Here is a 21,190-nt window from a genome sequence, read left to right on the forward strand (position 1 = left end):
AGCCCTTGGACTGGGGCCATTTATCTTCATTAAGGCCCTGCACGTTCCAGACACTTGAGATCTGATTGCCTCCTCTGCCTTCTATCCATAGTTCAGGGGCAAAGGGTACAGTTCAAATGTGGGATTCCATGCAAAGGGGGAAAGAATAAACCAAGGGCCACATATATAAAAAGCAATTTGATGCATTTCTTTTTTATATAGGAAACTACATCTAACATTAAAAACAAAATACATGAAATAATAATAAGCCTTAACATTGCCCAAGTTGTGTAGAGGCAGTTTCTATATGCCCGATTCAGCCAGGTGTCCCCTGGGAGCCGGCAGTTCTGACTGAGCCTCACATCCTCGGCTCCTGCTGTTGGAGTTCCCTTCATCTCTGCCCACCCTCCTCCCCCCACCTGCTCTCCCCACCGCCTGCTCCTTTTCAGATGGCTCTCCCTTATGGCGGCTTCTCCTCTCAGCAGCCCAGAGGGATCAGGACAGTGAGACCACAGGGCACTCCCATACCCCTTCCCTGGAACTCCTCTTGCCCTCACTTTGGGCCCCATGAGGATAACTCTCAGGCAGTCTCTAGGGAAGACCCTAGGCCAGTGGAGGAATAGGGGATGCATGAACCAGTTCCCAGACAGGATGGGCTCCGAAAGGCTGCCAGGACCTTGGACTGGAGGCTGTTGTATAGGACAAAGACCTCCTGTCATCTCTGTGAGCCCATGTCTCCTTTCAAAGGGTCTGAGAGAAGGAAGATCTGGGCCATCTTACTCACTCCTGCTGGTGGTGGCCTACAGTTACGAGTGGTGGAGGCTTAGCTGATTGGATGCTGTGGGCTGCAGAGGGACACAGTCCTGGCCAGAGGAAGGAGGAGGAGGGGTGACCAGCAGTACTTTGACACAGGAATATACCCCTGAGCGGTTACCCTGGGAGGAAGCAAGCCCCACTCCAGCCCACCCCACCCAGCTCTTCATTCCTGGGATCCCTAAGCCCATACCCAGAATTCCAGTCTCCATTCCCCATCCCTACCCCTCAGCTAGAGCTCCAACCCCAGACAGAGGATGCTGCCGGCAGTGGCCTGAGCTGGGGACTTCCTGTCTCACCGCCAGGGCCAGACATCCAGGGTGCATCCGGGAGCACTGTCTTCTGCTCTGACTGACCTCTGGCTACTGAGTCAGCTGGGTCTGGGGGGGCCTGGCCGGAGGTCCACCCAGGGCTGAGATCTGGGAAGAAAATCACCAGACACCATTACCCATGTACGCTGGGGACACAGCCCTGGGAGGCAGGCCCGTGACTCTCTTGGTTCAGACACATGGAAGGTGGGGAGAGAGAGACAGAGAGGTCTGGAGAGTGAGGGAGAAAGAAAACCAGGGGGAGGAGGGTGTTGGGTGGAGATGAAGTTGCTCTTGACTCTCCTTCCCATGGCTGTTTCTGTGGTTCTCCGATTAACCATGAGTCATTCTTATCCTTAAGCCTTGGAAGGCTCTGTTCCAGACTGGGATCATCGCAGAGTTCCTTCTTTGGGCTTACAGGCGTCTGAAGCCATAAACCATTTCTCAGATTTATTCTCCCAGCAGATATATTAGGCCAGTCCCTGTGCTCAGGGAGGGTCCAGTTGCATGAAGTCAAACTCTGTGCATCCTTCAGAGTCCTTCTCTGGTTTCCCCAGGAGGAAGTAATTGCTCTGCATCTTGTCTCAGAATGCCTTGGTCAGTTATTTGTTCTACCGCTTCTACCTGCCTGTCCCCAAACTCTTCCCCAAAACAGCCCAGGGCATGCCATCCCCACTCCCACCCTGTGCTTCATTTGTGGTTGTTCTGGATTAGAAATTCCACTCTCTGCCCTGGCTGGATTGAATAACTGGGGTTTGCAAAACTCCCAGCCTAGCTCCTTCACAGCCTGGAATGTGCTGTGTGCCTGTGGGAGTCTTAAATCAAGTATCTGCAACTATTGCCAACAGGAGGGGTAGCAAAACAGACTGGTGTGCCCACTTTGCTTCCTAGAGAGGTTTGTTTTCCAAAGGCTATGTTTGTCACCTTTGAACTGATGAACCCAAGACGTTAGATGTCTTTCTCCAGCTCTACTCAGACACCATGGAAAGCTTGAGGGAGGCAATGAGAACTGTTGTTAAAGAAGCCATAATTCTTTAAAGAAAACATAAATTAAGAAGGGATTATTTATTTAATAATATTAATAAAGGGATAATTTACAAATAATAAATATTTATTTATTATTTATTCACTTAGGAGCAGGAAGACCTGCTAGAGTAGAAATGCCATTTCTCCCCAAACGGATCTATAGATTCATTCTGGTTCCAATCAACATCCAGTTCAGTTGATTTCCTCCCGAGACTTGAGAAGATGATTCTAAAATGTGTATGGAAGATTCGAGATCTAAGAATATCTAGGACACTTCTGAAGAAGATAGGAAGAAGAGACTTGGCCTACCAGATGGCAAGATGTGTTGTAAAACTGAAGTCATTACAATAAGGAGGTTTGTTTAGGGACAGACAGAATGACCAATGGAAGAGATAGGCAGAAACAGCCCCAGGCATATGTAGAACCTTAGAGTATGACAGTGGGGTCATAGCAGATCAGTGGGGACAGAAGGACTGGTTTGATCAATGTGCTCTGACGTTACCAAAAGTAACAAACAAAGTTGGGCATGGCGGTTCACACCTGTAATCCCAGCACTTTGGGAGGCTGCGATGGGAGGATCGCTTGAGCTCAGGAGATCGAGGCTGCAGTGAGCTATGATCACGCCACTGCACTTCAGCCTGGATGACAGAGTGAGACCCTGTCTCAAAGGGTCTCAAAAAAAAAAAAAAGTAACAAAAGCAGGCTGTGTCAGAGAATGTCAGGGACTGAGGATTACAATTCACCAGGTTCTCTGTACTTGATGTCCAGTTTTTATAAAGGAAGAAGTCCTGTCCAGAGTCAAGGCAGGGTCGACAGCAAAGTACTAGTGACAAAGACAAGTGAATGTGCCTTTGCTGGCGGCGGGAGGCAGCCTCTGCTGCTTTCTCAAGAGCTGGCTTTGATTTGGGGTTGTGGGGGAGCCCCGTTCCTCAAGCATAAGTAGGGCCAGGTCAGTGGGATGGAGGTTCAGTGTCCCCAGAACTTAGAGTACCGCCTGGTGGTCCTGGAGGTGGGGCCGGTGCTCCCTAGGGGAGACAGAATGGGCCCTTTAGCAGTTTGGATTGGGGGCACTGCCAGGACCTCCTATCCTTGGTCTGTTTTGCTTTCCTTACAGGAAAGGGGAGTGGGACAGCAGGAACCCAGCTGCCCTGGGGATGTGGGAGAGAAGACTGTTTTCTCCCGAGTAAGTTGGTGAATACTTGCTGAGCCTTCCCTAGCTTGTGGCAGGAGGGTTGAAGCATGTGCCTTTTTCTTTGAGACAGAGTCTCACTCTGTCGCCAGGCTGGAGTACAGTGGCACAATCTTGGCTCACTGCAACCTCCGCCTCCCGGGTTCAAGCGATTCTCCTGCCTCAGCCTCCCGAGTAGCTGGGACTACAGGTGCACGCCACCACACCCAGCTAATTTTTGTATATTTAGTAGAGTTGGGGTTTCACCATATTGGGCAGGCTGGTCTCGAACTCCCTTGGCCTCCCAAAGTGCTGGGATTACAGACATGAGCCACTGCACCCGGCCACCTTTTTCATAAGGATGGGCTCTACCTTCAGAAAGGAACCTTGTAGGAGTGGTGAGGGGCAGCACCAGCGAGAGACGCTCTAGACTTGTGCTGTCCAAAATGTGGCCACCAGCTACCTGTGGTCGAATTTAACTTAAAGCAAAACAACATGGAAGGTTCAGTTCCTCAGGCACCAGGGCCCCGTTTCAAGAGCTTGCTAGCCACACGTGGCTCGTGGATACCACACTAGGTGTTGGCATCATCTAGGAAGTTCTCAGCACTGCTGCTCTGCTATTGTCAGCTTTGTATTTTGCAAAGGTGTTTCACACCCCTTTCCCCCCAGTTCTTCATAAAAGGCCCATCTGGTAGCCTTAGTGGCTGGCCAGGCAGACGAGTTTTGGTTGTGAATCCTGACTGTCTCATGGGTTCAGTGCTGCTTAGTCTCTTTGAGCCTAGTCTGTAAAACGAGATTAGTTGTTCCTTGGATGTTTGAGGGGGTATGTTGATTAAGGGAGATGAGATGATGCAGGTATGACCCCTGACAGGATAGTGGCAAAGCATAATCACTATAAGAGCCAACAGGCTTTACTGTTTTACAGGTGAAAAATGAGGCCCACAAGCGGGAAGTGACATGGCCAAGGGTACTGAGCTCACCCATGGAGGCCCAGAACTCCTGCCTTCTATGTTGCCTCTGCTGCTCCCGCCAGCACCCTGCTCTGGGACAGGAGAAGCTGGGGCAGCAGTGTGCAGAGCAGGTGGCAGTGTGCAGAGCAGGTGGCAGTGTGCAGAGCAGGTGGCTGTCTGCAGGGTGGGCTTGGCCCGGGGCCAGGCAGGATGGGCCTCGGGACAGAGGGCCTTGGGAAGGGAGGTGCAGGGTTTCTCTGGGCAGGAGGAGGGGGTCCTGCTAGTCCCACTTTATTCAAAACCTCTCTCAAGCCTTGGAGTTTAGCTCTTCCCCACCCCCTTTCAAGCTGGAAAGTCTGAAAAGCGCTTTGTTTTGGTCCAACGTGGAGCCCTGGACCTCAAATACTCCATGAGACGGTTGTGGAATGAAGTGGTTCTCAGGGCCTTCCAGGAAATGCGGGCTCTGGCAGGGGGCTCATCCTGATGTTCTGCGCTCTCCCTCTTCCCTGTCACTTTTGTTCAAATTCCTAGAGCCCTCTTCACCTCTCCATGGCAGGAATGATATTTGCTTCCTGTAGACCAGGGGTTCCTTTTTTGTGCCAGGGACCCTTTGGTTCTCTGGGGAAGCCCGTGGATCGATCCTTTTTCAGAACAAGATATTTAAATGCATAAAACGAAATACACACGGATACAAAAGAAACCAGTTATAGTAGGATACAATTATTAACATTTTATACAACCAAATTTTTGATGTAATAATGTGCAACTTTATCAGCGCATTCAATCACAAGATCTAGCAGTGAGCCTAATACTATCATAATTTTGAAGTAATGAGGAATGTAAACGACATTTTAAGATATTCAGAATAATTGTAAAGTGATTTCTACTGGTGACAAAATTGCAGGTGCCGTTAATACTACTTCAGTTTGTTGCCCACATCCCACATGGAAGGGATATTTCAGTTAGAGGTAAACAAAAGTAAAGATGTGGATTTTTCTCCATCTCCAGTTTGAGAGCTCCCTAAATTCCATCCATTGGACCATCAGTTCCAGCCTCTCTTACTCTCCCTTCTCAATAGTCTTCTGGCCCCTTGTGAGCCTATAGAACGTAATACAGGGCCTGGAACACAACAGAGCCTAGTATTTGCCTTTTGGGGGTGAAAATGGGCCTTGCAGGTCCTCGTTAAGTGCAGATTTGCCCCAGCTGTGGTGAGCCAGCCGGCACGGGTGACCAGATGCTTCCTTCAGGAGGCACCGGTGCTGGAATGCCTCACAGAGTCTCCTGCTTCCCAGCAGCTGCCTGGAACTGGGCCTCTCCCTGCACAGGAGGAAGCAGGGTTCCAGGATGCAGGGGACCTTCAGGTCTGGTTCATGCTGGGCCACAGGGCTCCTCTGCAGCCTGTTGAAGACGCCACATGGTTCACAAAGCCTGGGCTTTTGGGCTTGGCTGTGGGCTGCCAGCAGCATGCACTTTCCCTCTTTGGCCCCAAATGGGCATGGCCGTGTGCCCCCCACCCCCAGCCCTGTTTAGCTGAGGCCATCCTGCTTGACAGATGGGCCATTTGCTTCCTGTTCTAGAGCTGAGTGGCCGGCTGCCTAGTGGAAGGCTATAATTAGCAGAGTGGAGCGGATGGGATTGCATGCTGGCATTGACAGATAATTTTATCCTCAGATGGATAAACTGATGTCATCAGAGATGTAAATATCATTTGGAAATTTTGAAGTTCCTGGGAAGGTTTATGCTGGCCTCTCCCCATGCCCGCTGCTCTTGGGAGCACTTGAATGGGGAGGCCAGAGAGGCCTGTGCTGTATGGGGAGCTGCCTGGGAGTTGCCTGCCAGGCTGCTGGGAGGGTTGGGGTGGCAGCGCCTTCTGCTAGACCGGGAGAAATAGGGCCTAGGATTGCTTGAGGGAGTTCTTGGTTTACATTTGCTTTGGGAGCTTTTCCCATGGGGTTTATGGTCTGGAAATGTCTCAAGGCTAACTAGCAAGGAAATGGCAATGCTTTATAACAGCAGAGAGTGAGATCAGAGCAAGGGGTTTTGTTTTCTGCCAGCAAGGGTGTTCTGGAGTGGGTCCCAGGGCTCTGGGGAGCTTGTAAAAATAGAAGAAGCCACTGACTGCCTTTATGGAGAGGGCTGGGGTCAGTTCTGCTCAGCATTGGGGCCAGTGGCAGCTCTGGTGTTTGGGGGATGGTTTCCAAAGCAGACTACCTTAACTCAGAAGCACAGTCTCAGGCAGGAAGGAGGAATGGGAACAGGATGGGGGCAGGGGAATGGGGAAGGATGTCAGCTGTCCCCATCCTGCCAGGGAAGAAGAAGGATTTTTTTTTACAACAGGGAACATAGAACTTTCAAAAGTATATCGGGCCAGTTCTGAAAATGTTAAGATACAATAGTTGTGTTCGTTCCACGACAGGCTGAGAATTACGCTTTTCATCAAAATGGAAGATAAAACCCTACCTCTGCTACCTTCCAGTACCCAAGTCCCTGAATATTTTATTCACTCCATGCCTGGACTCTGAAAACTTCCATGCTCTATGGAGTTCTTATTTAACCATGATTTTCTGCTTTGAGGTGGATGAGCCTCAGGGCTCTTTTATTTGTCCAGGTTTAGAGTTTAGTGAGTGATTCCTCATGGGTGGAGTCACTGAGGAAGGGGACTTGGCCTTTTTTTTCTTTTCTTTTCTTTTCTTCTTCTTTTTTGAGACGGAGTCTTGCTCTGTCACCCAGGCTAGAGTGCAGTGGTGCAATCTCGGCTCACTGCAACCTCCGCCTTCCTGGTTCAGGCGATGCTCCTGCCTCAGCCTCCCAAGTAGCTGGGATTACAGGCATGTGCCACCAAGCCTGGCTCATTTTTGTATTTTTAGTAGAGATGGGGTTTTGCCATGGTGGCCAGGCTGCTCTCGAACTCTTGACCTCAAGTGATCTGCCCACCTCAGCCTCCTAAAGTGCTGGGATTACAGGCGTGAGCCACTGCGCCCGGCCTGCACTTGGCTTTTTAAAGGCTGCTCGCCATTGCTCTCCGAGGACCTGGGGCACTTAGGCTGCCCTCAAACAGTGATTTCTCCATGTTCTGGGTTTTGGAGCATGACTGTGTCTGTCCAGATAGTCTCTGGTTTACCTTTCTCTACCAAAAAGTAGATATTTTTCATGGTCTCCATTTTCCTGTAGAGGATGAGTATGTATGTGTGTGTGTCCTGCCTTCTAAGGCCAACTTGTTAGTAAGTGGCTGATGGCTGAGCTTGTCAGTGTCTTGAGTCCCTGCTGGCCTGTGTGTTGGAAAGGCATCCTTCTAGACTGGGGGGAAAGGTCTCACTAATCCTGGATTAATTTTCAAACCAAGGGGAATGGCACTTAGCCTTGAAACATAGCAGAGTACTGGATCCAAGTGAGATGGTTTCCTGGTAATCCTCTGTTATCCTGTGTTTCTGCATAAGCTCTGTCTGCTTGTTTGACTTTTGGCATCCCCGTCACGCATCAAAGCTTAGGAGGAAGCAGTCACTTCCCTTTATTCAGGACTTAGCTCTCTTTAGAAGGAGGTCACGGGCATCTACTTAAGGACATGATGATCAGTAAGGAGACCCATGAAGTCAGTTTAAGGCTCAGGCAGCCCTGTGAGTGGCTGGAGGGGCGGCCTCCTCGGTGTTTTGCATGGTGACACTGGGGTGGCTATGCTCATGTCACCTCCCGACAACATCTGTCTGTATCATCCCTTCCTTTCCTTGGACCCTAGCTGACAGCACCATGTCTTCCACTTACTCTCCCATGTTGCCTTCAGCTTAGTGGAGAAGTCCAGTTATCTGATGACTTGTCCCTGCCCTCTGGAACATGAGGCCCAGAAAGTCAGAATCCTTGGACAGGCAGGGGACTGGGTAGACAGTGCCTGACTTGAACTCAGAGGGTCTATTGGAAAGCCCAGGTCTTGTTCATTCAGCAGATGTTGATCATAAATGCTGATTCTACTTCCTCAGTGTCAGAATGTCTGGGTGCTGGGGATGTCCCAAGCAACTGAAAAATCCCTCCTGGAGCTTATGTTCTAGTGAGGAAGACAAATTCAAAAAAAAAAAAAAAAAAACCAACCAGAAATAGTGAGTATGTTAAATACTGGTAAGTGCAAAGGAGAAAATAAAAAAGAGAAAGGAGATCAGGAGTTTCATGGGGAGGAACTTCCCATCTGTAAATAAAGTGGCCCTGAAGGGCCTCCCTTTGCAGGCGGCAACTGAGCAAAGAAGAGAAGGAGATGGGGGAGTAAGCCATGAGTGTGTCAGGGGAAGAGCATTCCAGGCAGTTGGAACTGCCTGTGCAAAGGCCCTGGGGTGAGCACACATGGCAGTTGACAAGCATCAAGAAGCCTGGGTTCTCCTGGTGGAAAGTTACAGGGTGTTCTGTAACAGCATGTCCACTGTTAGAAAAGTTGAGAGTGAGGGATTCTACTTGCAAATTCCCTCAAAATTCTTCCTGCTCCAACCTTTGGCCTTCTCTGTGGTCATCCTGAAAGTAAATTCCGTGTTATGGTACTGTGTGAAATGTCTGTTGCCCTGAGCACAGGGTGACCTGCCTGTTTAATATGCGTCGTGGCGGCCTCGCACTTCCAGATTTGTAGTGTTTCCACATTCATTCACTCGCGAAAGCCGTGGTGTGAGCAGTGCAGAAATGAATGTCTTCATGTCTGTCTTTCAGATGAGAACACAGACTCACATGGTCAAATGCCTGTCCAAGGCCCAGGGTTAGCAAGTAGCAGAGCTGGGGCTCGAACCCATGTTCTCTGACCCTCCAGCCAGTGGCATTTCCCCTAACCCATCTATACTCTCCTCTAAAGTGGCATCTCCAGATTGGGTGTGTATTAGTCTGCTAGGGCTGCCATAACATCAAGTACCAGACTGAATGGCTTAAACAATAGACATTTATTTTCTCACAGTTCTGGAGGTTAGAAGTCCAAGATCAAGGTGGCAGGGTTGATTTTTTGTTGTTGTTGTTGTTGTTGTTGTAGTTTTTCGGTTTTTGAGACCGAGTCTCGCTCTGTCGCCCAGGCTGGAGTGCAGTGGCACAATCTTGGCTCACTGCAAGCTCCACCTCCTGGGTTCACGCCATTCTCCTGCCTCAGCCTCCCGAATAGCTGGGACTACAGGTGCCCGCCACTATGCCTAGCTGCTTTTTTGTATTTTTAGTAGAGACAGGGTTTCACCGTGTTAGCCATGATGGTCTCGATCTCCTGGCCTCGTGATCTGCCCGCCTCGGCCTCCCAAAGTGCTGGGATTACAGGTGTGAGCCACCGCGCCCGGCCTGCAGGGTTGATTTCTTCCGAGGCTTGTCTCTGGCTTGTAGACGCTGCCTTCTCCCTGCGTGTTCACACAGTCTTCCCTCTGTGCGTGTCTGTGTCATAATCTCTTCTCCTTATAAGGACACCAGTCATATTGGATTAGGGCCACCTTAGTGACCTCATTTTAACTTTAATTAGTTCTTTAAGGGCCCTGTCTCCAAATATAGTCACATTTCGAGGTACTGGGGGTTAGGATTTCAATAGAGAAAATTTGGGGAAACACAGTTCAGCCGCTAACAGGGCCCTTTCTGTGCTGTAACCTGGGGCAAGCCTCCCCCACAGCAGGTACCACAGCCCCAGATGACTCTTTGCTTTAGAAAATCAAGTGACCTCAGTCTCTCTCTCACCCTCTGTTTTCTTGCTGCAGCTGATTGGGGCCCTGGTCCTGTCTGTGGGCATCTATGCAGAGGTTGAGCGGCAGAAATATAAAACCCTTGAAAGTGCCTTCCTGGCTCCAGCCATCATCCTCATCCTCCTGGGCGTCGTCATGTTCATGGTCTCCTTCATTGGTGTGCTGGCGTCCCTCCGTGACAACCTGTACCTTCTCCAAGCAGTGAGTGGACCACATCACCCCTCAGCCGGGACTCCCCAGGAGAGCTGGGGCGCCTGCCCCTGTGCCCTTGGGCAGCTCAGTTTCTTTTGTCGCTGCCTCAAACCACCTCCTTTAGAGAGCTCCTTAGATCAGCCCATCTGACCACACTGGCCCAAGAATGCCCAGGCCACCTCCCCTCCTGCATGTAAAAGCTGATTTGAATACTGTTCTTACTTAAACTCTGTGTTCATCTGGATGCTCAGTTGCGAGTAGGAAAACCACACTCAAATGAGAGCAAGCAAAGACAAAAAAAAGGAGGTGGTAGTGAGTCATTAGCTCATGCAACCAGCAAACCCACACTGGGTCCAGGGGTTTAGATGGCGCCACTGGGCAGGGTTGGGCAATCTCCCCAGCCCCTGCCAGCCGGGGCTGCTCCCTTTGCAGTGGTCACTGCCGGCGTCAGGCCAACAAAGTCCTTATGGTTCTAGATCTCAGGAAATCTTTCCTACCAGCTCTGGCCAAAGTCCCAGGACTCTGGTGGGCCTGGCTTGGGCCATGTGCCCATTCTGGGATGGGGCATGGGGAGTCAATCCTACCTGTATCCCATTATTGTGGGGTGAGGGATGACTCCCTAAAGCTGGGGGTAGTGAGTAGGCAGATCCATTCACTCTGCACTTGTGTGTCTCTTGACCTCATTGTCTCCCCTCATATGGGAAGCCCCTACGATCCACTGTAAACCGTGTTTGGGTGCTACTTGAGGCTGGAATTTGCTGAAATCAGTTTGGGTAATGCCTGCTCTCTAGTAAAGGGCAGAGGTGGGGGTGCATATCCTCTAAGCTTCAGCCATCCCCCTCACCCACTCTGGGGGATCTGGGAAGTCACATCTGAGGGCTCTCTGTGGGGAGCTGGACATACTGCCCCAGCCTGCCCATTAAGCCAGGCCTAGCCCCTCTGGCTCAGTGGCAACGAGGCCCAGCTCTCCTTATGGTGGTGGGGGAAGGGCGTGCTCTTCCACATAGACCTCCAAGACAAATGGAGGTAACCATTTGGCTGGGACAGCTGAGTCACTCTTCCTGCCCTCCGGCTCCTGGGGCTGGAGGTTTTCCTGGGGCCTGCCTGTCCATGTCCACGTTCTCACAGGAGGAAGGGGCAGAGGCCTAGTTGCTGGTAGGCGCTCCCCGAGGGATGCTTCTCTTTGTACTTGCTCTTGGAGCAGATGGTGCATCCCCTGTACCCCACACACGCCCACTGCTCCTCTCCAGGTGAGTCTCTGAATTCTCTTTTCCAGTTCATGTACATCCTTGGGATCTGCCTCATCATGGAGCTCATTGGTGGCGTGGTGGCCTTGACCTTCCGGAACCAGGTGGGCCTGTGGATTTGTGTATCGGCCATGTGTGTACGGAGCACCCACTGTGGGTGCCTTGGGCTGTTAACTGGGGGTATGGCAGTGAGCAGGGCAGATAACCCCCATGGAGCTTTCATTCTGCTGAAAGAGAATGACAGGCACTGAACAAGTAAAGCAGCGACTAAGAAAATGAACCAGGCTGACATGAGAGCACCTGGGGAGGAGATGGGAGGCCCGTGCTGAAATGGTAAAAGGAGCCAGCTGAGTGAGGTCCCAGCAGAAGGAAGCTGAGCAGAAATGAGCTTAGCATGTGAGCAAAACAGTGTGGAGGCCACGTGGCTGAGGGTGGGTGGGGTGGAGAGGGGCGGAAGGTGAAGTCGAAAGGGCTGGCCAGGCAGGTCACAGAGGTCCTTGTAGGCCATGAGTTAGGAGCTTGGAGTTTTTTCTAGAGGTGACAGGAGGCTTTGGAGAGTCTTATGTGGGAGGCGATGTGACCCAGTTTATATTGTACCATGGCTGCTGAGTTGGGGAATGGACAGTGAAGAGTTGAGGGTGTACACAGGGGCCCAACTGGGAGGCTGTGGGGGTCATCCTGGGAATGGGGTAAGATTGCTTGTACCGAGGTGGAGGCAGTGGGCCTGGGCCAAAAAGGCGATTTGATGTATGTTTTGGAGGCAGTACCATCAGAGGCTGTTATGCCGGCTAGAGGAGTGAGGAGAGGGGCAGGTTGACAGGGTGATGCCTGGCATCCTGGCCCTGGCAGGGTTTGCAGAATCCGGGCCCCTTAGAGCCAGAAAGGTTCTCGTGGCTCCCGGCTCCAGCTCCTTCAAGCAGGATGTATGCACCTCATACTAGCTGTGCCACCTTGGGCGAGTTACTTGGCCTTTTGGATTATTAGGGGACACCTAGCTCACAGATCTGATGAGAGAATGCCTGTGAAGGACTGGGCATGGTTCTGGCACATAGTGGTCAAGGCCCCACAAGAAGCTGGTGGTGGAGCAGGGCTGACTCCAACCCAAGGCTCCATCTTTCCTCCCATAATCTTCTTCCTTGTCCTCATCCTGCATTGCTGCCATAGGTGGGGCTTGAGAAGCAGGACATGTTTGCAGAAGCCCCATTCTCTGTGTCCACTGCCTGGCCTGCACCCCTCCCTACCCCAGACAGCTTGGTCCTGGTGCATCTGGACAGTTGCTGCTGGGACATGCGTCAGAGCTGTGAGCCAAGTTATCTTTTTTTAAAAAAATAATGTTTGTTTATTTTTTTGAGACAGGGTCTCACTCTGCCACCCAAGCTGGAGCAGTGGTGCAGTCATAGCTCACTGCAGCCTCAAACCCCTGGGCTCAAGTGATCCTCTGGCTTTAGCCTCCCAAGTAGCTGGGACTACAGTCATGCACCCCTGTGCCCAGCCAAATTATCTTTCTTGTCAGCAGTTGCTCTTAAGGCAGCAGGTGCTGTCCCACACCCTGGGTTGTGCAGACCTCTCAGATGGCCCAGGGTCTGGCCCTGTGAAAATGTTCATGGGAGTGCCTGTGATTCCAGCCCAGGTGGGAGCAGGGACCACACCAGTTCTGCTGGGGCCTCCTGCAGTGGGACCTAACCACAGGCAAGTCTACACACCTGGAATCCAGGGATCTTCCTGTTTTATGAGCCCCAGGAAAGGGGCTTTATTCCATTTGCCCATGAGGCTGCTTCTCCCTTTTCCTCTTTTCTACCTGCCCCTCCCTTTGCCTCTTTTCTACTTATCAGAGCCTCTCGTCTGAGCTGGCAGATCCAGCATGCTGGTTCACTTTCCAGCAGCCTTGAGGGGAGAGATCTTTATTCCATTTGCCCATGGGGCTGCCTTTCTGTGCAGCCACCAGAGCTCCTGGCCAGCCTGCGGCTTTCCAGGGGCTATGGGTTAGTGCTTTCCTGGCTGGAGCCCAGGTCCAGTTTGTGGCCAACTAAACAGACTCCTGGATATAAGGAGGAATCTCCACCAGCCTGTGACCCCGGGCATGGTTTCTGCTGCTAGGCATGGCTTGACAGTCAGACCGAAGTGGCTTCTCCACTCATACAGGGGCAAGTGGCCATCCTATCAATGGAGTCATGGAGGCACACAGGAGTTAAGAATTCCCCCGAGAGCACACAGCAAGGCAGAGGTGCCTCAGGAATGCTTCCCAGTCCTGACTTGCTACCTGCCCCTCCCTGTCCCTCTTTTCTATTTGTCAGAGCCTCTCTTCTGAGCTGGCAGATCCAGGATGCTGGTTTACTTTTCAGCAGCTGTGAGGGGAGAGATCTTTATTCCATTTGCCCATGGGGCTGCCTCTCTGTGCAGCCAGCAGAGCTCCCGGCCGCCCTGTGGCTTTCCAGGGTTAGCACTTTCCTGGCTGGAGCCCAGGTCCAGTTTGTGGTCAGCAGCATCCACGGCCTTCATAAACTATCCTCCAATGATGGGCAGCAGTTCTGGTTTCTAGTGCACTGCTGCAGAGGCCATCTGATTTGTCATTTTCCAGTGCCCTGTAGGTCAACAGAACATCACCTCCTCCTTTCAAGTGATGGAGCTGGGCTGAGATGAAGGCTTTGGCTGGCGGAACATCCAGGGGCCCTTCAGTGCTCACAGCTTGGGTTTCCGTGGGCCTGAGGTCAGGCCTGACAATTTCCCATCATCCCCAGACCCTGCAGATGCTGTAGTCCGTGAAGGGTGCTCCTTCCCCTTGGGTGGTGTCCCCTCATGGGGAGGGCCTTGGTATGCAGCCCAGGAAGGGTCCTCACTGACGCCTCTCTGCTGTTTGGAGGCTCAAGCCATGATTCGTCATCTTGAAAACTTAAAAAATGAGATACAAAATTATAAATGCAGTAAGATCGCTACAATGAAAAAAATAGGTCTAGAAAAAGACTTAAAGGAATGGAAATATCAGCATATGAACTCATATTTCCTCTGAGGGATGAGACTAGGGTGATTTTTCTCCTCCCCTTTATATTTTTCCTTAGCTCTCAAATTTTTTTTTTTACAATCAAGGGGAAAATATCACAAAAAGAAAAATAATATCCCTTCCAACTCTAATGTGATATGATTTTGTAAAACAGGAGTCAGGCCAGTGGCGGGGATGGGGGAGGAGCGGCCTGGCTGTTGATGATGGTAGGAAGGGCAGTGTATGATGGAGAAAAAGGTGAGGAGCAATCAAGGTCAGCTTCCAGGAGGAGGTGATTTCCCAATTCCATTTTTCCCTGATCAAGAGGATTTCTCTGAGCCACAATGTAACAAGTTCAGTCTCCAGTGCCATGGGCCCTGGTAACTCTGAGTATCTACTTATGACAAATCAGAACAAGTCATTAGGTATTGGGGGAACCCACCCCCAATATTTCACCATAGGTTCTTTCTATTTTCCATAAGTGTCAGCCAGCTGAGAAATAAAGAGAAAGAGTACAAAGAGAGGAATTTTACAGCTGGGCCGCTGGGGGTGACGTCACATTATCAGTAGGACCATGATGGCCACCTGAGCCTTAAAGCCAGCAAGTTTTATTAAGGATTTCAAAAGGGGAGGGGGTGCAAGAACAGGGAGTAGGTCACAAAGATCACATGCTTCAAAGGGCAAAAAGGAAAACAAAGATCACATGCTTCTAAGGGCAAAATCAGAAACTCCTCATAAGGGTCCAACAAAGATCACAAGGCAAAGGGCAAAAGCAAAGATCACAAGCAAAGGGCAAAAGCAGAATTACTGATAAGGGTCTATGTTCAGTGGTGCACGTATTGTCTTGATAAACATCTTAAACAACAGAAAACAGGGTTCGAGAGCAGAGAACCAGTCTGAACTCAAATTTACCAGGGTGGAGTTTCCCAATCCTGAGGGTACTGCAGGAGACCAGGGTGTATTTCAGTCCTTATCTCAACTGCATAAGACAGACACTCCCAGAGCGGCCGTTTATAGACCTCCCCCTAGGAATGCAGTTCTTTTCCCAGAGTATTAATATCAATATTCCTTGCTAGGAAAAGAATTTGGCGATATCTTCCCTACTTGCACGTCCGTTTATAGGCTGTCTGCAAGAAGAAAAATATGGCTCTTTTTGCCCAACCCCGCAGGCAGTCAGACCTTATGGTTGTCTTCCCTTGTTCCCTGAAAATCGCTGTTATTCTGTTCTTTTTCAAGGTGCACTGATTTCATATTGTTCAAACACACATGTTTTAAAATCAACTTGTACAGTTAACACAATTATCATAGTGGCGGTAAGGTGACATACATCCCCAGCTTACGAAGATAACAGGATTAAGAGATTAAAGTAAGACAGGTGTAAGAAATTATGAAGTATTATTTGGGAACTGGTAAATGTCCATGAAATCTTCACAACTTATGTTCCTCTGCTGTGGCTGCAGCTGGTCCCTCCGTTTGGGGTCCCTCACTTCCCGCAACAATTAGGCTAAGGATTACATGTTAGGTTCTCAGCGAGGTGCACAGACCACAGCCACAGCCAGGCATTGAAAGCTAAACAGATTCCTGGATATAAGGAGGAAACTCCCCCCAGCTCTGACCCCAGGCAAGATTTCTGCTGCTAGGCATGGCCTGACAGTCAGACTGGAGCCGCTTCTCCACTCACAGAGGGGCAAGTGGCCATGCACTGGGGAGCTGGGCACAGAGCAGCCCTTAGGAGCAGAAGAAGTACGACACCCCTGACCCCAGCCAGGGGCTGGAGGAGGACCTGAGTGACTTCCCCAGTTGTGTGGGTCTCAACCCTCTTGACACCTGCTTTTGTCCCAGCTTGTTCTGGGGCTTCTTGTGAGGGTGTCAGGTGTCAGAGGTGGGCAGCTCCTCATGCTCCCAGCCAGGTGCAGCTGAGCTTGGACACCTGGAGGGTCTGGGCAGTAGCGGGTGTGTCTATACCCCCATCCCAGGCCTCCTCTCTCTACCACCAGGGTAGGATCAGTGGGCATTGTGGTCCTACGTGACACTGTGGTCAGGGAACAGTGGGGAGCACCAGCCTGCCTATTTTATCATGGCACTGGCACAAGCTGGCTCTGGGCACAACCTTGAGGTCAGAGGCAGGAGAAAGTAGGCAGCACCATGGCTCTCTCGGCCAACACCTGAATATATACAGTTTTCCCTTGGTGTCTGCGGGGGATTGGTTCCAGAACATGCCCCCCACCAAAGGATACCCAAATCCACACATGCTCAAGTCCTTTATATAAAATGGTGTAGTACTTGAATATAACCTACACACATCCTCCTGTAAATCACTCCTAGATTACTTGCAAATACCTAATCAGGGCCAGGTGTGGTGGCTCATGCCTGTAATCCCAGCACTTTGGGAGGCCAAGGCAGGTGGATCATTTGAGGTCAGGAGTTTGAGACCAGCCTGGCCAACATAGTGAAATCCTGTCTCTAGTAAAAATACAAAAAGTAGCTAGGCGTGGTGGTGGGCACCTGTAATCCCAGCTACTAGGGAGGCTGAGGCAGGAGAATTGCTTCAACCCAGGAGGCAGAGGCTGCAGTGAGCCATGATCGTGCTACTGCACTCCATCCAGCCTGGGTGACAGAGCGAGATTGTGTCTCAAACAAAACAAAACAAAATAAAAAACCCAGATACCTAATACATTGTAAATGCTGTGTAGATAGTTGTTTATGCTGTATTGTTCTTTAGTTTGTATCATTTTTTACTGTTGTGTTATTTTTTATTGTTCCTTTTCCCAAATATTTTCCATCCACTGTTGTTGGAATCTGCGGGTACCGAACCCGTGGATGTGGAGGGCCGGCTGTGTATCCTTCCCACCTACAGCAGAGCTGTCGGCCTTCCAGAAGTAGAGAGTGCTTCTCGCTGGTTTGGCCAGACTCCCCCACGGGTGTGCCCCACTGTGGACAGCTGTCAGGGAGTGAGGCTGGAGCCCCCAGTCCCAAGGACACTGAAACATAACCCTCTCCCACCATGGAGATGAACCTGTGACCCCGGCCAGGTCTGAGGAAGGGTCTGGCAGATGCTCACTCCACACGCCCCTTCCCACCTTCTCCTGGTCCCCTGGGTTCTCTTCCATTCCTGATTGTCACATTGGGCTTCTATTGGGACTGGAGCAGAGGCTAGGGTCCGGGGGCAATGAGGGTAAGTCCCCGTTCTAGAGGGACTGGGAAAGGCTGAGATGATGGCTTGGCTCCAGGCGCAAATGAAGGAGGAAAATCCTGGGCCAAGCACCTCTCCTCCAAGTTTTTGTTTTGTTTTTGAGACAGTCTTGCTCTGTCACCCAGGCCGGAGTGCAGTGGTGCAATCACAGCTCATTGCAGCCTCAGCTCCTAGGCTCAAGCGACCCTCCCACCTTAGCCTCCTGAGTAGTTGGGACTACAGGTGCATGCCACCATGCCTGGATAATTGTGTGTGTGTGTGTTTGTGTGTATGTTTGTGTGTAGATGAGGTCAAGCCATGTTGCCCAGGTTGGTCTCGAACTCCTGGACTCAAGTAATCCTCCTGCCTTGGCATCCCAAAGCACTGGGATTATAGGCAGGGACCACCATGACCAGCTCCTCCTCCAAGTTTGAGAGCTAGGCCTGCACTAGGCCAGCAGCAGGGCCTTCCCAGCCTCAGGTCTCAGGCTTACATGGAAGTGGTGTTAGCCAGAGGCAGCCTGAGGGAGCCCTGGGCCACTCCTTTCCCAGAGAGGTTCTTGGTCCTGTGCAGGCAGCCGGCCTGGTAGGAAGCTTTAGCGGCCGCCCCTTCCACTCCTTTTCCTACCCCTCTGTCCTCTGTGTTGGAGGAGCTGCCGCCACATGCCTCACCCCCTTCAGTTCCTCATTCATTTAAAAACCCTGAGAGAGGGGTGATGTGGAGGCTTCAGATAAAAACTAGATTTAAAAGGCAAAGCTAGAAAGGATAGTTCTTCATAGCTTTCTCTGGTGCTTTAAACAACATGCTTTCAAACCTTGTGGCTTTTGATGTTTGCTTACTCTTTGCTTAATTTAGCCTGGTTTTCTAGTCCTCACTGGAGCTGCCCCTGCTGGCATGGCCTGGTTTGGAGGGGAATGGGGTGGGGGCAGTGGCACTGGGTATGTTGGGCATCTGGGAATGGCAGAGGAAGCTAGAATTCTCTTTTCCCTGTCCTCTGAGTGGCTCCCCTGGTCTCTCGGAACATTACCAGTGCTGTCAACGTCGGCATAGCACTTTACAGTTAAACTGCACAGCCAGCTTGCCTCACGGGATCTTCTCACACACACCCACCCCCGACCATCGCCCCTCACAGCACAGGAACCATCTCAGTGTCCTCGTCTCCCCGGTACACATACACACGTGCACACACATACAAGTGGTGCACACTTGCAAGAACCAGCATGCCTCAAAGAGCTCCCTGATGGGGGTTGGGGGCAGCTGCTGTCCATGAAGCCCAAGGACATCTGTTGCTCCTGCAGGGCCCCCCTTCCCCCAACAACAGGGCTCAGCTTACCAGATGGAAGGCCGAATTTTTCCAGGCCCCTCTCGAAGCCCGAGCCTTGGAAAGTGCCCAGGAGGCGGGATGGTTTGGGGAGGCAGGCTGGGGCTGCTCACCAGAGAGGCAGAGCCTTTCCCCACAGCCACAGAGCAGCCTCTACTCTGCCACTTCCCCTCCTTCCTGCCCTGGGCTTCCCACCTTCATCCCACCCTGTTGGCAGCCCTGGGAGAGTCCAAACAGCACAGTGGCCAGTGGGGGTGCTGTAAGTGGGCCAGTGGGCCCGGGTAGGTGCAGAGGGACATGGTGGGCCAGGACTGTGTCTGTGGTGCCTTGAGAGTAGGGGGAAGCCACCCGGGAGGAACCTCCCCACGTGTGGCCTTAGGCAAGGCCCTGACCCTGGCGGCACCCCATGAGTACATAGCTCAGCCAATCATGTCGTTCAGTGCTGTAAGCTCATTCCCCTGCCCCACCCTGGGTGGCAGACTGGCCCCACCCTGGTATCCTGTTTTTTAGGCACCCCCAACCACACCCCAGCCAGCTGGCCTGTCCCTTCATCACCCAGAGGAGCAGGCACCCAAGGATGGAAAAGCTTCGTGACCTGGGGGCCTCTGGGAGGTGGGCCTGGGGCCAAGAGAGTCCTTGTTCTGCCCAGGCTGCTCGGCTGGAAGGCAATGCTCCCACCCAACTTCTGCCCCGGGTGCCAGTGCCAGGTCCGCGAAGGGCCATGGGCTGGTGAGTTGACAGCTGCTCACAGGAGCCTGCATCTCCTCTCTTCTCTTGGGGCTGACTCCAGTCTTCTGCAATCCCAGGCCTGCTCCAGAGCTGCTGTTTATCATCAGCAGAGGACTTTCCTTCTGGCCACGAAGGCCAGTTTCCCCAAGCCCATCTCCTTTTTTTTTTTTTTTTTTTTTTTTTGAGACAGAGTCTTGCTCTGTCGCCCAGTCTGGAGTACAGTGGTGCCATCTCGGCTCACTGCAACCTCTGCCTCCCACATTCAAGCGATTCTCCTGCCTCAGCCTCCCGAGTAGCTGGGACTACAGGCGCACGCTGCCACGCCTGGCTAATTTTTTGTATTTTTAGTAGAGACGGGGTTTCACCGAGTTAGCCAGGATGGTCTCGATCTCCTGACCTTGTGATCCGCCTGCCTCGGCCTCCCAAAGTGCTGGGATTACAGGCATGAGCCACCGCGCCAGGCCTCCATCTCCTTCTTTACCTTGGCTTTGAGCAGAGTGAGGCTCGGGGAGGAGGTGGGTGCTGCAGTCTTTGTTCCTCTTTTCCTGATCCTGGAGATAATTTTGGGAGATGGCCCCAAACCTGAACCTTGGTTTCTTAGCACCTTAAAGTGTGTCAGGCTGGGAGTTTGACACCCTGGTCCCAGCGTCTCTCTGCCAGTGGTGTGCTGGGCGACCTCGGAGTAGCTACATCTCTCTCTGGGCTGCAGGGTGTTGTGAGAGTGGGGTTGGCCAGGACTCGTGCCTCAGAGGCTGCCTCCATTGCAGTCAGTTTTTTGAACAAGAGTTGGGGCCTCGGTTTCCCACGGGATTTGTTTTCCACCAATGACATGTGGGTGTGAAGTAGTACCATAGAGTATTTGTCTCCTTTAAAAACAGACAAAAATCTTGAATAATAACACCAGGACCTGCAATGTGCCTGGTGTCCTGCTAAACACCTTCACAGCTTTTGTTTATTTAAATCTCACAACATCCCTATGAGGCAGAGAGTGTTTTCCTCCTGATTTTGCAGGTGAGCAAACAGAGGCTCAGAAGTTAAAAGAAGTAGCGGAGGCCCGGGTGGCTGTAGGGAGGTGTCCTTGATTATGAGGCTTGACAGCCCCTCTGAGACTTGGTTTTTGATTCTCAGAGCTCGAAGTTACCTTAAAGATAGGCCTACGGGTTTGGTTCACAGTTGGGAAGCTGAGGCCCAGAGAGGAGAAGTAAGCCGCGATGGGGCCTGGAACCAGGATCCTGTTGTCCCAGCGTACGCTGTGGTGCCACCCCCGGGAATTGTCTGGTTCTTCAGTCCGGCACCGGAGCCGAGAATGCCCCCTTTGTCCCCAGTCTCTGCTGATACTCGACCTCCGTGCTCTGAAAGCTGCGATTGTTACAGTGAGCTGGGCTGCCCACGCTCCTGCCCCCGCCCCTTCCCACTGTGGGGCCCTTTGTGCTTCTGGGTTTCAGCACAACAGCCGGGCTGTTGATCCAGAAAGCGCAGCGTGACTGGGAGAGGGCGGCCTGCCATGTTCCTCCCGGCAGGGATTGTCCCAGCCCCAGCCGAGGGGGACCAAGCGCTGCAGTGATGAGAACAGCCCATGAGGGAGGTCAGGAGACCTGAATTCCAGTCCTGGCAAGACCCCACCCAGCCTGCTCTG

The 21,190-nt window shown here is 51.8% G+C and overlaps 1 protein-coding gene across 7 annotated transcripts in view; it reads left to right on the forward strand.

The window, feature by feature from the left end:
* The window catches only part of TSPAN15 (tetraspanin 15), a 61,104-nt gene that overhangs the window by 22,982 nt on the left and 16,932 nt on the right, over positions 1-21,190 (forward strand). For 6 of the 7 annotated variants that reach the window (XR_010146912.1, XR_001706639.3, XM_001169513.7 and 3 more), the window contains exons 2-3: positions 9,932-10,117; positions 11,385-11,459. The exons of the other annotated variant lie outside the window; for it this stretch is intronic. Coding sequence is in view for 4 of the 6 variants with exons in the window: in XM_001169513.7 (XP_001169513.1) it covers positions 9,932-10,117; positions 11,385-11,459 (261 nt within the window). In the remaining 2 variants the exon portion in view is untranslated. The remainder of the gene's footprint in view (positions 1-9,931; positions 10,118-11,384; positions 11,460-21,190) is intronic. 7 annotated transcript variants of the gene reach the window in all.

The sequence above is a fragment of the Pan troglodytes genome, chromosome 8, assembly GCF_028858775.2.
Source record: "Pan troglodytes isolate AG18354 chromosome 8, NHGRI_mPanTro3-v2.0_pri, whole genome shotgun sequence".
Taxonomy (NCBI): Eukaryota; Metazoa; Chordata; class Mammalia; order Primates; family Hominidae; genus Pan; species Pan troglodytes.